This window comes from Python bivittatus, unplaced genomic scaffold, assembly GCF_059951505.1.
Source record: "Python bivittatus isolate LINGU-HERP-01145 unplaced genomic scaffold, Pbiv_v1 ctg000340_np1212, whole genome shotgun sequence".
NCBI classification, from domain to species: domain Eukaryota; kingdom Metazoa; phylum Chordata; class Lepidosauria; order Squamata; family Pythonidae; genus Python; species Python bivittatus.
The window spans coordinates 8,368,105-8,386,083 of record NW_028277056.1 but is presented as its reverse complement, the minus strand read 5'-3'; the positions used below and the strand labels follow the sequence as shown (position 1 = coordinate 8,386,083).

Below are 17,979 nucleotides of genomic sequence, written 5' to 3'. Positions count from 1 at the left end.
GGCTAATTTAGAATTATAGAAGGCAGGGAGATGTATAGTGAATAATGTTGGGGGAGTGTCAAGCAGATTTAGGTTTTCCTTTCCTTTCCTTTTCTTTTTTTTCCTCATTTCATGCCTTTATTTTCTTTTGCCTACTCCTTCTAACTCCTTTTCTGCACTTTGCATAATGTTGATTACCCTGAAAGAGTAGCATGAAGGATATTATGAATGCTTGTACATAATATAATATCTAGGTCAGACATGCATCTTTATTTCTCCTCCAAGAGGTATGTTTAGCACCAAAGAGGGCTTTACATATCACAGTTAACATAAATCCACTGACATTACAGCTAAGATGGTGTCTTCAAACCTTGATCTAACTGGCTTATGAACTCCTGGTACAGGAAGGCTCTCAGCCTATCTTCTGGTTAGCTTATTTTGAGACACATCTGTCTGAGAGTGCAGTAATAAGGGTTGATGAGTCACTTGACGAGCCATTTCTTAGGACTAAAAATTGGAGTTCCAGTTGTTTCATCCACCCAGTGAGTTTCCACAGCTTTCTTTCATTCCAACCCATCATGCAAGGTTGCTATGAACTAAAAATACAATGCCTTACCATGAGCTCCCGAGATACAGTGTGAGAGAAATCTACTGTAAGTGAGGAGGCACCGAGAAAGAATTGTGCATTTTCCCAACTATTTAGGTCTTAATTACTGGGCTGCATCCTTCGATCTTCTTTTGCTGAAAAAAAGAAAGAAATTACAGTCCTTCTGCCATATTCCATTAGATTTCTGAGAAGTTTATGTAGTTTGACTCACTGCAAGCAGCATGTAGATTGGAAGAAGCAAGTGCCTAGTAAATCAGCATGATATGTTGGTGGTGTATTCATTTATTTAATCCATTTTTTTTTACTGTTTCTTATATCAGGACTATCTCAAAGCAGTTTGCCTTATTTCAGTTTTGGCAATTCTCATACTTGGGGTATGTAAATAGTTATGAGATTGCCTTCTGGAAGAGAAAGAGTGAATTATTGAGAAACAAATGTAGTTTGTCTTGCATTGCGATATTTTGACCTTCCCTCTCAAGTTACTCTACACAACACAATTACCGAGCAATAAAGTTCTTGTATTTGGAGGGCAATCATTTATTGAAATTACTCTTGTTATCACCCATCTGAAGTAAAGCAAAAACACAGCAAACATCCCTTTTGAAAGATGCTTTTTGGAAAAGAGTTACAGTCTATTGCATTCCCCATTTGTAAGAGAAAAATGCTGATTCCAGGTGACTTCATGGTCACTTCTTGGCCACAATGTGGAAGTGCTTTGCCCCTGCCTTTTTCCAGCTTGTCTTTTTGACTTCCCAAGGTAGCTTGCAGCTCTAATATTCCCGAGTAGTGCCTTTCCCAAGTATTTTTGGGAAAAATTTACCCCTCAATAGTTTTTGGAGATCAGGCAGCTTTGGCTAAATACTCAGGTTTTTTTTTTTAAACTTGGCAACTTTAAGATGGGTGGACTTCAACTCCCAAAATTCCCCAGCCACATCTTAAAGTGGCCAAGTCTGAAAAAAACACTGCTTTAAATGAAACCACAAGACTTCTTCAAAAAGTAGACTCAACTGATGAATGCTGTCAAGATGGAAGGACAGAGGAGTATCAGTATTTTTGATGTACTTTGAAGTTCACAGAAGTACACTAAATAAATAAAAGCTCTCAGAAGACATCCCCCACCACCCCACCCCCAAACCATAACTCATTGTAATAAGGGAGGAATAGGGGGAAGGCCTGACTGGAATTTTTCGAAGAAGGATAGGCTGCAATGTTTTGTTACAATGCTAATTGCACAGCTCCATCTTGTGTGCCAGTTGTGACCTTTCCTAAACCGGGAGGTTTTACTCACTGTCACTCCTGCCTTAGTAACCTCTTGATTGGACTACTACAATGTGCTCTACATGGGGCTGCCCTTGAAGTCCATTTAGAAACTGCTATGGGTACACCTCAGTGTGCCTCTACTTTGAAAATGGTAGTGATTTTCAGTTGGCTTATGAATGCAATTCAAGGTGCTGATTGTCACTCCTTAAAGTCTTTCACCATTCAGTAACTGGGTATCGGAGGGGTCACCTTCTTTAGGTAACATCTGACTCCCCAGTAAAATCTAGTATGGCAGACTCTTTACATGTCCCCTCAATCAGAGACTGCCACTTTCAGGAGCCACGGAAACATACTTTTTCCATCATCCCCCCCCCCCACTCTGCAATATTGTCCCCCCAACAGTCAGATGGCCTCCTCTCTCCCAATCTTCAGAACGTCTTAAAAGATACGGCTGTTTCACCAAGCTTTGGGGGCAGGGCTGCTATGACTATACCTCTGCATGAATAATTATTTTTGAATTATGATTTTGGAATGTTTGGAGTGTATATGGTTGTTTTATACTGCAAAAGCTGGTTTTAACCTTTGATTGCTATGTATGTATTTTAACTCAGATTATGGATTTGGTGAATTGTCTACTATTCAGACTTGGTTGATTGGCCTATAAGCCCAGTGAATGAATGAATGAATGAATGAATGAATGAATGAATGAATGAATGAATGAATGAATGAATGAATATTGCAGTTGTTGAAATGTTGGTTTTCAGATCCAATTTCTCTCAGCTAAGAAGCTTCCTAAGTCAGTTTAAGACAGGGGTTCTCTGTTTCCCTCTGGTTTGAAGAGTGCACTTGAGCAGGAAGTCACACTTGTAAGGAACAGAGGCTAGAGCCATGAGAAGAACGACATTTGATTTTATTCTTTTTAATTGCATTTGAACATAGTGAATACAATGATTCTCCAGGCACATAGTTAACCATTTCTACTTGCAAATTTGGCCTCAACTTTTAGAGATCTTCCAAGGAGTTAAATACAGCAATGAAGTCTTTTTAACCCTTTAAGAACAAACACATGTTATAAGAGACACTGAGGATTCATTACCAAAAAAAAAAAGGAAAAAAAACCCTCTTCATTTTTTAAAAAATAAGACCACTTCAGAAGCCATTTCTAATAGAATTTATCCCCTCTTTTTTGCTGTTAGCGTAATTATAATTTTATGTTTATGTGACTTCTCCATCTTTTCCTGGAGCTCAAGCCTGATGATTTGTTATCAAGATCTGCATTTTGCTGTTGAGAGTGGCTCCATTTTTAATCAAATGGAAATTGTTTCTCAGTGTGTGTCTCTACTATTTTAAGGGCCTCTTTAAAGTTGACATCAGCCCGCCCATGTGCCCTTTTGACTAATTTCTTCGTTTGCATGAAAATTGCAACTTTCCAGCTATGAGTTTATCTTTGCACTTGGTAATGCAAACTCAGCCCAGAATCTTCAAGAAATAAACACAGGTGGCCAAAATAATCAGAAATCATGGTTTCATTTTGGAGAGAGGTAACCCCAGCTTATTTGTTTTAAGATGAAAGGTAAATATATATATGGGTCTTCAACCAGAGCTACTGAAATAAATAAGGCAAGTAAGATGATGATGGAGGTGGTGATGACGATGACAACTGACATCTCATTGAGTTTACTCTAAAGCTGGATCCACTGTGATAGGTTCATTACTCATCTTTTTGGTGCCTGAAAGGAACATCTCTTAAAACATTCTCATTATATCAGAGGGTGTAATGGATCCATCTGCCTCTTTCAGAGAGACATTTTTAGCAGTGATTCCCAGATGCACTTTTCACAAGCAGGTTCTATTTTGGTTTCATGGTTACCACTGCATAGAAATCTCTGTATACCCTTCCATATTCTGTTTACTCTGAGACTTTTGGAGTGGGTGGCTATAAATCATCAACATCATCATCATCATCGTCATAATACTGTGATTCATTCAGGAACGCATTCTCACATTCAGTTGGAGTACAGCCATTCTGTAACTTAAAACAATTATTCCATGTCCTGCCCTCTGGAACAAGAGAGAACAGGTCTTGGCATTCCACATAACATCCTTTTGGATAGTTAAAGAGTTTTTGAGGGCTTTGGCAGCACTCTCCTTTCTTCCCAGAGTGCCTCTGGGAAGGACTCCAAATGGACCTGCTAGTAACTAGAATCTCCCTAGTGTTGGGAGAGGCTAAGCAGGTTATCAAGTTCAACCCCCTGATATAGTCGGCTAGCTTCGTGCCAGGAAATTGTGCACCATCTGTAGTATCTGCTGGTCAATAGCCTTTTCATCATAACATCTTAAAGTTGAGAGACTACTCGGTTCCAGTAACAGCACAACAAAATCCATTTTGGTAGTTCACACCATACACTATCAGATCTCTCTAGCATCCTTGATGTTATGCCTTGTTCTGAATAATATCCCCAAATCTTTGAAAATTCTCTGAAATGTGGAGTGATTCTTTTTCAAGATAATGGGCTGGCCTAGGTGTTCTGGCACTTTAGGGATTTGCTACAGAAACAAAAGTTAGAAATTTAGTTCTGGAAGACATTTTATAAATCAACAGTCCCATTCTTCCTGCCGCTTTATAACTGTATGAAGTTCCTCTTGATACTAACCTTCAGAAAAATCAATAGGTTCTGAGGATTTCATTGAAAGGGGTGCTTTTAATAAGGAACTTGATTTTGTTTTCTATGATTCATCACCTGGAAAAGGGTTGTAAAGAAAAAGAAGTCCATCCTTTAAATACATGAACTGTTTCTCTCCCTCCCCTTCTCCGTCTCTCTGTCTCTTTCTTGTATATATCTATTTAGTATTTTTTTAAAATGCAAACATTTTTATTTCCCTTCATCCTGCTGTTGCTTTTTCCTTCCTTCCTTCTTTCCTAAAATCAAAGTATAATTACCTTAACACAATGGTTATTCTGCCATCTCGTGTTCCAAACCTGAAATGACACCAGAATAAAGCAAAAGATGCAACAATGGAGAATGGTATTGCCTTTTATGGCACAACGGAAACCTATAATGTGAGTAGAGTTTTAAATGCAGGATTAGACAAATCTCATTTCCAATTATTGTTCGGCTATGCCTTGTAGAAAGCCCATGGAATGAGGAGATGGAGACACCTCTTCTCAAAATTGTTTATACTTGGTTAAACATGATTGTTCGAAACCAAATCTATATCTATATCTATATATCTATATATCTATATCTATATCTATATCTATCTCAAGTGAATGGGCATCATTTGTAATCTAGTCTGAGTTGCTTGGGTTATTTGAACTAGTCAAAAGAATATCTTGGATTGGTCACTGAATGTGTAAATCCTATCATCACTTAATCTCCAGTTCCAGAGGAAACTTTAAATCAGCAGCACTTTAAATTATTATACAAATGGATAAGAGCTTGCTAAACATTTGTGCTCCTCCAGGTGAATTCCAAAGACACAAATTTTATCCTTACCTCATTCCTCATTGTGTTGGTGAACCATTATTCATACGGTTCATCCAGCTGTTCTTAAACTATCAGATGCACTGTTGTGTTTTGGCACTGAAAGTTGTGGCAGGAAACCCCATGGGTATTTTAAAAAGCTAATTTTTGAGACTGAGTAACTTTCAGATAGCTTTATCTTCCTTTTTCTATCTTTGTCTAAGTGCACACGCATAAGCCAGTAATAATAATAATCAACGACAAAACAGGGAAGCTGGGTTGTAACGTGGCTGCTTCTGTTTAACGATTTTGTACAAACAGAGTTGAGTTTTGTTTTGCTTCTTGGTTTTTTTTTTGTTGTTTTTTTTTAGTGAGGAAGTGTGTTTCAAGAATGGCCACATTTCCATGAACAGCTCACAGTAGAACAATCTGTGCTGCACTATTAAAGTTAATTATAGAGGTTTTAAAATATCTGTTTTGGTTGGAAGCACATGATGCCCTGTTAGTAGTAGGCATTGATTTGTAATTATCATTTATTATCCACCTGTTCTTTTGTGTATCTGTGAGCAGTAATGTGTGTGCATGTACAGGCACATGTATAGAAGGGTACAGTTCTCTGGGCAACTGCGGCTAATTATGGGGAATCTTAAAGCAAGTCTTGCCTACCTTGTGAACTACCAAGCTAGATGCCAAGTGATCAACAACCTTCCTAGTTCTTCACCCCAAACAGATGCGAAAATCAGCAGGAACACCTGAACTTGGATACTAGAAGAAAGCAATAGTAAACCATCATTATCCTGTTGCCAAGAAAAGTATATGGACATGGACATGAATTCACTTAGGGCTAAATCTGACTTGAGACAGGCTTTACTTATATCATAACAGTTGGCAGCACCTTGCTTCCCTTGGCTGAACTAAAATAAAAAGAAAGCTAACCTAAATAATAATAATAAAAAATCTAACCCTAAGCAGGTTATTGCTAGAATGGGAGATCAGCAGGAAATTCTAGGGTGGTATGCTAGACTCAGAAGTCTAAAACTACTCCAGAAGATGACAGTAGAAAAACCACTTCTGAATTGGATGTCTCCTTAGCAGTCATCAGAAGTCATCAGAAGTCAAGCTTGGCTCAAAGGAGAGTCTATTCTGTTTAGACTGCCATGTACAGTTGATGAGCTGAGTCCTCAGGGCTACTGTTGAGGAGCTGGAAAACCAGAAGAATTTGCACAGTCTAAGGAGGTGGGGGGCTCAAATCTCTAAACTTCCTATTAGGTGGGAAGAGAACTAATGAGATTACCTTAAGCTCTTGGAAGAAGGATAGGATATATCTACAATAAAGAAATAAAGAATAACAAATAACTGTGGTTCCACCTCTTCTTACCACCTCTTCCTGAAAGGCCTTGCTATTCACTCGTCTTCAATTACCTTCCTTTTTCATCTGGTGAGAGGGTGAAATAGATGGTAGAACACATGATGATGTCTGCTAAGGATCTGGTGGGCTAATAAAATGTTTTCAGTACTGTCTGTGTGAATATGTGTGTGAGCTCTTTTTTTGGTTAACTCATGGTTGGAATGGGTGTATAACTATAGGTTGCACAATAGAGAAACTCTCCTGCAGTTATTGAGACTCAGGTGGCATGCAAGTTTAATAAATTATTATTGAATGATTATTGCTTTCCTTAAATTTGAAAAAAGAGATTTTTCTGTGATAGAGGAAAAGCATGACCCAGTCTGATTGAGGATATCAGTGAGTCAAAATATAGAAAATTTCCAGTAAATAAATAAACAAACAAACAATTAAATAAGTTGGTCACATAGGCCCATGAAAGAAAACAATTTCTGGTCAGGAAAAAAAAATCTAATATGATTTAAACAACTATTACTACTACTACTACTTTCGTTCCTTTTGGTAACTCTGCTGAGACCATATCAGAAGAATTCAGAACTAGGAAAAAAGATAAAACCAGAAGTGTTAGGGTCATGAATTTCTTGTTTGATTCTTGGATAAATAGACCTGCACAGATATTCCAATTTTTGGAGTCTATTTTAACTATGTAAATTAATCTCAGGGAAATCTACAATGATAAATGTTTGATGAAAGAAATCTTCCATTGTCTGGTGCAAAAAAAGAAAAAAATGAAGAAAAATAGAAAAGAAAGAAAAAAGATACAAAGAAGGGGATTCCGATATTCCTCACAGCAGTTATAAGTACAATTATATTTTAACCTTTCTCTCTAATGTTACATCATATTACTCTTCTTTCTATAATCTATCTTGTCTAATCATCAAAGTCATGAATCACAAGTTCATTTTTTTTCATTTTTGCACAAGAAGTCCATAAGAGTTTTCCAGCAGAGTTTTACAGATAAATGTAGATAGTGTCTATTCTCTAATCAAAGATAAAGTTAATTTATCCATCTCAGCAAGATCTGTCAATTCAATCAACCATTTCTCCATAGTGGGTAGTGTCGACTTTTTCCATCTCCGTGCGTATAATAATTTAGCTGCAGTAATCATATATATGCCAGTAAGTTCAATGAGAGCGCCCACATCTTCTCTGAAGTATCTTTTCCATTTCAAATCTGAGTAATTGCATGGCACTACACTTCAGCTATGTTAAATGGACAGCCAGTTCTTTCTTTTATACAGTTCAAGTTGACCAGTTAAGCATTTCCTTTACAAATATTCAGGTGACTGATTGTGTGAATGCTGTACCCTGCTAAATTGTAAACTTTTGATATCATCTGTGCTTGTTTTGACCTAAAAGAGAATCATACTTTAATTAAAAAGAGAGAGCAAGAAAGATACTTTTTGCCTTCACAGAATAATTTTATGATAAATATTGGGTGAGCCTGGAGAGACATAAGATTTCAGGAAAGCTTGACGGAATATAAAAAAAAAAAAATCCAGATATGCCCATAAGCTATTAAGCTGATGGGTTTGATTAAAGCAAAGACATATGAGGGGGGATTCTTTGAATACAGAACAATTTTAAAGATTTTTTTCAAAGGGGAAGAGAATTTTGGAGAATTCTCATGAATGGAAATATAATGTTCTTGCAGTTATCTGATGGTCAAAATATGTTTCTGGTTGTGTGTGTGTGTGAGAGAGAGAATAGTCTATCTTTCACTGACTAACAAACTTTTACCCATCTGGTACCTCCCTGGATTCCTATCAGGTGAAATAATACCTCAGGCGTGTGGGTTGTTTCTACTGGTACTACTCATCCATGTCCTTGAGAACTTTTTCTTTTGAGAAATTCAGAAAAAATAAGCATCTTAATTGGGTGAAAAACTTAAAAAGACCATTTGTGTCCAAATCTATGTTTGTTATGAAAAGACAGTTGAGCAATAGTCTAACTTTCCTACGTGGGAGGTGACGTTTTCTAATGCAAGGGTCAGGAACCCAGCTGTGACTCCATCAGATGTTGTTTAATGAAACCTTAACATTAATAAAAATTATTATTTTTAAAAAGTAACATAAAAATGGTCATCACCTGGTGAGATGGTTGATGTTTTCCCTGCTTTCCTACTAAAAGCTGAATGAGCTATTATATCTCTGGTTTGTTCTTCTAAGATGTGCCTGGGAAACATGGTGGGCCTTACCTGCCCACTACAGGCTGTTTTCACCACTGATGTCACTGCTACAGGCATGCTGTGTTTGAAAGAGAACCAACTCCATAAAATCCAAAGCTCATTGCTGTCTTGTATTGTTGGATTCCAAATGTTTTCATGCAAACCAATTACAATATGCAGAATGGATAATGGTTAGTTTTATAGGTAGAGCTGCACAGCCCACTGTGAGCTATATTGACATGGTAGCTGGTGAAGTAAACCATCTAACTGTCTTCCCTCTCTACCATGCAGAGGAGAAAGGTTGTGGTGGTGTTGTTTGACCTAGAAGCTACATTTTGAGTTGCCCTTTTCTCATTATCCTACTGGTGATAGCAATAATTGACCCCACAATCCAGAACAATTGGGAGAAAAATATCTCTTCAAACACTCAGCGAAGTGCATTTGCATTGACAGCAATTTTATGAGTCACTACTGCAATCCTCAAATTTCAGGAAAAACTCAAAAAGACCTTTTCAAATGACCCGGTAATGATCAAAATGCAGGTTTTATTTCTCATGGTTCCTTCATGTTTTCCCCTTCTATCTTCCAGAAGTATCGCTACCAAGATGAGGATGCTCCACACGATCATACTTTACCTCGTTTAACCCATGAAGTGAGAGGTCCAGAACTAGTTCATGTTTCTGAAAAGAACTTATCACAGATAGAAAATGTCCATGGATATGTCCTGCAGTCACACATCTCACCTCTGAAGGTCAGTAAAGCTCCTCCATGATCAATCCCTGATGTAAATTAAAAGGAAAAGAACAAAATGAGTTTCTAAAAGCCAGATGCGTGTATTGTCTTACGCTGTTGACTGATGAGACTGTATACAGATTGTAACCTTTGTGAGTGTGGTTAAGCTCTGACAAACCTTTTATCTGCAACAGGTTTTATTTCTGTTCTCTATAGAAGCTGTGTTGTGCAGAGGAAGGACATGATTATGTGAATAAACATTACCAAGAAGAGAATAGCCTTCCAGTTTGTAACCTATATTAACAGCAATCTTTTAAAAATTTTCTAACCGCTGAAACTGGCCAGACTCTTTGTGGCTTATAGAAATTAAGTGTTAAAAAGGATACAGATCAAAATTAAATTATGATTAAAATGGAAAACTGAACATTAAGAAATTAAGAAATGGCATCGCATTATGTCAGTCCCAGAGGCCCCCTGGAAGAGCCATGCTTTCACCAGCTTCTGGAAGGCAATGAGGGTGGGAGTCATACACTCTTCCAGTGGAAGTTGTTTGGGAACAGGGGGCTGCTACAGAGAATGCTCCCCCTCCCATCCCCTCACGCCATATCTCATGGTAGGCATGGACCTTCAGCAAGTGCTCTCTATTGTTCAGATAGGAGGGGTGGAAACTATTGGGAAAAGTCTCTAAGAAATCCAGGCCCAAAGCATACAGGGGCACTATAGGTAGCAACCAGCATCTTAAATTGCACTTTGAAACCTGCTGGTAGCCACTGCAGTTCATGCAGAAAAGGAATAACGTGGCAGTACTAAGACCAACCACTAAGCACCCTTGCTGCTGCATCCTGGACCAGCTGAAGTTTCCAGGTGGTCTTCAAGGGCAGCCTCATGCAGAGTGAGTTACATAAATCAAATCCAGAGGTGACAAGAGCATCAGTGTATTCTGCTCCAGGAAAGCCACAACTGGTGCACCAGCTGAAGCTGTGGAAAAACCTTCCTGGCCATGGTCTCCACCTGTTTTTTAAGTAGGAGATGTGAGTACAGGAGGACAACCTTTGTCCTTGTTAATCTGTACAGAAACATTAAGCCATTCCTTTTTCTTATAGACGATGGTTGTCTAAAACAAATTGTCTACAAGAGCAATATGTGGCCCTTCTGATGGTGTTTGATTTCCAGTCCCATCATCCTTAGTTATGTGGGTTTGGGATGATGTAAATTGAAGCTCAGTAGCATCTGGACAACCTTGCTGTGGGATTTCTAAGGCTCACCCTATTGCTTTTTATGGTGGCTAGTTTATCTCCATCAGATCTCTTGTTTGCTACCTCATTTGATCCTATTGTCAGTCCTTTTTTTTAGGAATGACAAGACGTTTGCAATCTTTTTCGGTAGCTTAAAGATTAAGCTATGAGTACAAATGTCTGCCGTGTAGTTTCCTTCCTACACATGTTTGTGTACTTGATCTGCTTTCCTCAACCTGATGCTTTCCAGGTATGCTTGGACTGCAAGCTGGTGGAGATTCTGGGAATTGGAGTGTGCCAGATTTGGGGAAGCTGGGTTGACTTCAAGGGCCCTTGAGGATACCTGATAAGGCTGATCTAGATGAAATATATTAGGGTTCAGAGGCCCACAAAATGGTACATGTTATGAATCTACAAAGCAGAGTGCTTTCTCAATGATTGCAGGAGAAATACTTGTGTTCTGACCATTTACTTGCTCCAGAAGTTCTTGTTGCAGTATGCTGTGTCACCTCTTGATAGAGGTGATGGTACCATTGGTAACTGAATCCTAGTGCTTGGAAGGAAGAGTACATTACAGAAGCAGGAACAGTAGCTATTTTTCACTGGAACTGAGAATAGCAAGCTGGTGGCAATTGACAACTAGCTGAAAAAGACTCTATGCAGTGATTCCATGCCTGATCACTTATAATCCTTTTTTAGGACTCCAGAGCATTGGCTGGGGACCTCAGTCTGAGGCTGATTTAACCAACAGTCTACCAAGACTTTAAGTCTTGGTTACAAAGGGCTCAGTGTACAACAGAGACTATACAACAGTCTCTGACAGAAGTTAGGATGTCACTAACTGACCAGACTCTCTTACATTCTGGGCTCCAATTCCATTATTCTCCTTCACCATAGCCTTGATAGTGCTTCTGGGCATTAGCAATTTTGGTCTTATTTTCAGCAGGGAACAGAGCAGAAACTTGGAGATCTCCTGCCTTTTTTTCTAAAATTTCACATAATTTGACTTGCCCATGTATTCATATGACTCTTGAATATTTCCACTTGAAACAAAAATATATAATGATTGTACAATGCCTGATAATTAAAGACACCTTTGCTTCTCCCATGCATATCACAATTCCTGGCAGCTCAAAGACTGTACCAGGGTGTGGCCAAGGTCCTTTTGGGGGGAAGGCATCATCTGCAAGGCTTAAGACACCCATTTTACTCCTTAAAGAAGCCAAAGAATGAAACTATCTCCCAATTACTGGTCCCATCTATTTTGGGGCCTTTGGAGGGCACAAAAGAGATACAGGAACTCCAACGGCTGACCTGACTTACTCTGGGGGTTGCAAAACAGTTTCTGGGAGGCTACATGCACCCCTGAGCTGCACCATTTGCAATCTATACTAATAGAAAGCAAAGATGGTCAGGCTTAGCATGTGGCGATCTCATTACTTCGGAAGCCTTCATCCCTGCCATACCTGGATGGAACACTAGATGGCGCAATCAACTGGCAATCTTTTAATTCAGTTTTAATACTATGAAGAGAGGAGCCAGTCATGACTCTACGGCAGTGCTTTAAGGATGGTGATGTGTTTTGCAGTCAAAAGGGTGGGACTCATTTGGTACAAGATTTAGCCTAAAGCAATCATGCAGAAGACAGAAAGTTGAGATTTCTTGGAAGATGCTTTGAAGATGGTTGAAAGGAACATAAACTTTTGATAAGGTGAGAAGAAAGATCAGTCCCTCTCTGGGCAGAATTTCACCCATCTCTGGATTGCTGTTATCATATCAACAGCTTGTTCGATGGCTGAAAGAGCATGGGGAATGGGAATGCATGCATTTTCATCCTTTTTCAAGGAATGTCTTTCCATTTCCTCAGTGCATCTGCAATTCAAATGCTGCAGTTTATAACACTCTCTCATTCATTCCCTGTCTGATTAAAGCACCATCATCTTCAGTCCCTTCAGGGAATAGGTCTAATCAGTTGAAACACTAATAAACACTGCATTCGCTAAAATGAGTCTTGGGGATTTGTAATTACAGGGTTGGTGTTCTCCTCCTCCTGCCCTTTCTGTATATGAGGATGGTTCTCCTTAATGTTAGCATTTAGTCAAACTAGTAAAACTGTACTCTGTGGAGTAACTGACCTGGCCTGATTGAGAATCTCAATGTAGTAAGAGGAGAGGTACTTACACTGAATTGAAAAAAAGCAAGTCTGGCAAATTATAGTGCTATCAGTACCTTGGAGAGCTCATTGCAGAAAGTTGGAGTTGCTTCAATGTAGGAGTCCTTATTTCAGAACTTGCCTAAGTTCAACCAAGGCCTTAAAAAGCAAAAGAATTAGATAAGCTCTTTACTCCTGCTTGTTGCTCACTCTAGATTTAAAAGGGTATAGACTCTCTGAAACTTGAAATATCCAGAAAACTGCAGAAAATGTCTTAGCCTGAATTTTCAGTTGATGAAAAGGAGGTAATCCTCAGACTGGGAAGGCACAGGAAAGGTCCTGAGGGCTTCCCCTGAAGTAGGATAACTTGAAAGTTCTTCACTTTCTATATCCTGGTCAAAGCCCTGCTGAGATCCTCACTGTGTAGTTAAGAGTACAGCATGCAGTCCTGTTGAGAACCATGAGCTCTTCCTACTAACTTCTTAGATTCTATCCTGCCTTGCCAGAGTAATCCTGCAGAATCTGCCTTGATTGTTTCTTTTTTAGATGAAAAAATGGGAAAACTTAATCTCCTTTGTTATGATGAGTGGGTTCAGTCATAGGGGTCTAGTATCAAAACCCAGATATTTTGTCTCAGAGTTAGGATGTTTTAGAGCTATGACTTTCTACTCAGCAGCATTTCAGTTCTTCAGTCCCTCCAATGTGATTTGAAGCATATCTGCTGATCGTCTCCAATCCCGCTGATCTTGGAATCCTGGGAACCTCCTGAGAACACTATGAGCCAATCAGTGCTCTCCCTCCAGCTGACCAATAGGAGTCCACTCAAAGCATCAATCAATCAATGCCTTGCCAACGTTACAGAAAGTCATGGAACTAAAACAAAATCACCTTGCTGCCATTCTACACAAAAAGGAAATGAAATCAATTATTAGCCCTCCTCTCTACATTTTCAGTTTTGTATGTTTGAATGTGTTCTTGCTTGTTCAAATAAATCAAAACAGAGCATTTATAAGAGAGTTCCTTGTAGCTGCTTTGCTATTAAGCCCTCTTGTATCAAAACTCCCATTGAGTGCTGTGAAAAGGGTATATTATCATGTACTTATCATGTACTTTTTTTACAACCAGGCAGCCAGCTGAAATTGAAAAAGCAACAATTATTTCCAAACAAAATGAATACACGTTAGGTTGCAGGAACTAGAATTCAGTGTAAAGGCTCTTCCATACTTTTACTACCCACCTCTACACAGAGAGGAAAGGAAAAAGGGCCAGGCACTTTGCATATGTTCTTGTCCCCTGCCAAAAAGTAGGAGGAAACAGACAGAATTCTTGTTAATGACATCCATCTTGAATCAAGGCCATGGGGGTCTGTGAGGGGAGGGGGCAACAAATGAAGCAATGTGCATTGTGATTCCTGACAAAAGCTCTGCCCCGTTTGTACTCGTTGTGTGATGTTACAAGTACATAAGGGGAGGATCTTGCATAGCAACGTCATAATGCACATCTCATCATTTTGATGAAGCCACTGGTTTCTGCAGGATACCCACGGTCAAGCCTGCATTCCTTGTAAAGGAGGAGGGAAGAGGGGAAATTAAGTGCCTGAAACTCTGCAAAGTTTCATGATTGCAAACAACAGGAAGGAAGGAAGGTAGGTAGGTAGGTAGGTAGGTTTGGGTTAGAGTGCAGCCAAGTTGGTTTTATATTGTTTTATTGGTTGTAAGACACCCAGAGATGTTTTAAGATGGGTGGCTATATAAATGTTTTAGATAAGTAAGTAAGTAGGTCAGCCAAAAATAAATTGGTTCAGCTGCCAAACTCACTGATTCTGGTCATAGAATTCCAGGCCTAGGTTCTAACTGGTGCAAAGTCTATGTGTAAAATTGCCCTTATAAAGGAGTCTGATGGGAAGTGAATGTCTATATTTGCTTCTAGCAGAATTTGTTTGTTATTCTTTTACATCTCTTCTCTCCGGGTGTGTGGGAATTCAGCTCCCATAATTCCCAGCCAGAGTGCTGTTTATCAGATCTTATTATGCATAGGTTGTACAGGTTAATGGACTGTCAACTGACCTTTTAGGAAGACCAACGAGTCAATAACAGTCAACAACAAAGGGTTGGTTTCTTCATTTCCAGTTCAGAAGAATAGATCAGGTATTAATTACTCCGAATTAACTTTTCAGTCGAAAAACATGAGAATATGCATTTAAATTGTGCACATTTGCCTCTTAGACACACAAAAGGCAAGTATCTTTTAAAAGCAGAGAACTGCTTTGCAAAATTCAGAGAAGAGGCCATGCCAAAAAATAATTGAGTTCCCATTCACGTGTATATCTGGAAAATGAAATGTAGGTTGCATTGCGTAGAGATGTTGACCAAACAGTGATTCCCATCATCCCTAATTCTCTGCAGCTATTGATTATGACTTACTTAACCCTTATCTTTTAATTGTTGCCCTGTTGGCTTTCTGGCATCTTTTGGGGTGTCCTGAAATATCTGTGGTCCCAGTTTATCCTTTGAAACAGGTAAGCAAGGAAAAGAAGTATTTTACTGATTCCTTTTTTTTTTGCTTGTTTTGTTTTTATGTTCTACTTTTTAAAAATTAGATGAGCTGCATAAAACGTATATTTGATTGATTGATTGATTATGCACCATCGAGGTAGTGTTGACTCTTAGTGACCACATTGATAGATTTTCTCCAGGTCAAAACGGATATTGGTAGCCACCAAATTGGCCTTCAAAGGGTTCCTTTAGCTTTTCATCATTGTAGACTGTTTAAGCTGGAGAGGATTCACTGAATTATTTATTCTCTCAATTTAAAAATTTGAGAAGATATTTTAATTCAGAAAGGCATGACAAACCATATGACTAGCTTGAATATATTATTCTTGAATATTCAAGGAGTGTGATAGATTTTTTAAAATCAATTCTTTCTGTAAATGTAACAGCAAATGATGGTTCAGTGGTTGGCTAACTGATGTAGGTTCACAGGTGTCCATAAGAGGCTTTTTCTTATTTTCTTGGGTAGAGATAACTCCATTTCTATTGTTTCTTTGAATTTCAGAATCCTCACTACCAGCTCAGTCTTCAGTTAAATTGTCTACTAACAGATCCAGTTTAATCAGCCTTCTTAAATGTGATTAAGAAGATAAATTGGATAGGTAGGAATAAGGGTGAAACTGGATGTATGTGAGGATAGGTGCATCTCTTTCACAAACAGATTTTCTAAAACTCTTAGCTCCATGGTGGAGTCCTGGGTGACCAGTAATTAATGATTTCTACACCAAGTAGTGACATTTGCAATTACTCTCTGAAAAGTACATTCTAGCTCAGCTTTAACTCCACTGACCCAAAAGCTTTTCCCTAGGAGAATAGAATATAATGCAATTTCTTGACTCACTATTTCTTTGCTCAAGTACCAAGGACTCCCTAGGTTCTGGTGTTGCTCAGCATTGGTAATTATTTGGCCCTGACTCCGGTTATCTCCTTTGTTTCTTCTATCCCTTTAATTGCCCTCCAGCCCTGCTTCCTTGCTTTGGCTCATTCTGGCTGCTACATCTTGCACATCTTAATTGAATCTTGGGTACCATAGAAAAGATATCCCTCTGTTTGAGATCATGGAGATTACTGCCCATCAGAATAGACTGTCGGGTAGATGGACTAGTGGACTGATTCAATATGCAACCCTATCGTTGCTCACTAGCAGCTAAGCCTCCAGCAGATAATATATACTTATACTTTCTCAACCATGAGCTCAGGGACTAGGAACCTGGTCTTTTACTAGTGAATTTTAGATCACTGGGATTCTGAAAATGCCATTAGTTGTTGAGCTTAAGAGAAAGAATTATATTTCCTGGTGCGAATGCCAAATCTCTCATAACTCTCTGGTTACAATGATTTTGACTGTACAATTTCTACATATTTCTATGGATATTTCAGTAGCTTAGTGGGATTAAGTGCCATGTTCTACAGGATGCAATGATGTCACGTGGGCAGATAATTGTAGATGAATGGGATTTGAAAATCTTGAATGCCACAGTAACTTTTAATGCACAGTAACTTTTAATATATTGGTGTGCCAGGCATCTCGGATTTCAGAATCTCTTGGGGGTTACAAAAAAAAAATGATTAAAAACATTGTGATTTTCTTTGTGAAATGTTGCTGAGATGATAGTCAATCTGTTGCTAAGCAAGGAAGGTGGAGGATGGTAATGATGCCCACACTTCAAAAGTAGATGCTTGTTTATTCCATAAATGATACCTTTGATCAACAGATAATTAGATTGGAAGAAGGGAACAAAATGTTTAGTGACAGAGCAATTATTCTCAGTGTGTGTGTTTTGTATCTTGGAAGGGGGTGTTTGGGAGTGTGTGTGTGAGATAGGGAAAAAGAGAAATGGATGGATCCACAATATTATACAGCATTTGAAAATGCAATATTGTACTAAGGGTTCCCTTAATATCTTCTGTTCTTCCTATTTTGGGGTTCCTTTTTTAGACAAGATTCAAAATACATTCCCCACGCAGGGTGCAGATTATATATCCTGAGCTTTAGGGCCTCTGCAAGAGCAAGGTGCATTCCCAACACAAGCAAAATCAAATGCAATACATTGCAATATTACTAGATGATAAGAAATACAGATCTCGTATGATTGGGCTTGCTACATATTCATAACATTAAAACCAAATGCAGAACGTTTGTCTCTTCTCCTTCTTGTGTTTTTGCACAGGAGTAAGGGGAAGTGATAACAATTTGGGGAGAATTGCAAGATTTCCCTTGCTTCAGTTGGCTGGCAGTCTTTCTCATTCTTTTCTCCCTACATCATTTCTAAATCCCTTAACCTCTCTGAGAAGAGCAAGTATTCTAATAACTACATTTGCTCAAATTGTATTCCTAAACATATTCTGTTGTTAAAAATGTTCAAGGCTCCTGGAACAATTCTTGAAGGCTAAATCCTCTGTTGGTAGCTTCCATCTGTACATGT

The 17,979-nt window shown here is 38.6% G+C and overlaps 1 protein-coding gene across 1 annotated transcript in view; it reads left to right on the top strand.

Annotated features, from left to right (window-relative positions):
- DLG2 (discs large MAGUK scaffold protein 2) overlaps nt 1-17,979 on the top strand; it is a 958,242-nt gene that overhangs the window by 504,402 nt on the left and 435,861 nt on the right. The window contains exon 7 of the mRNA XM_088140514.1: nt 9,472-9,633. Within this exon, the coding sequence (XP_087996640.1) occupies nt 9,472-9,633 (162 nt within the window). The remainder of the gene's footprint in view (nt 1-9,471; nt 9,634-17,979) is intronic.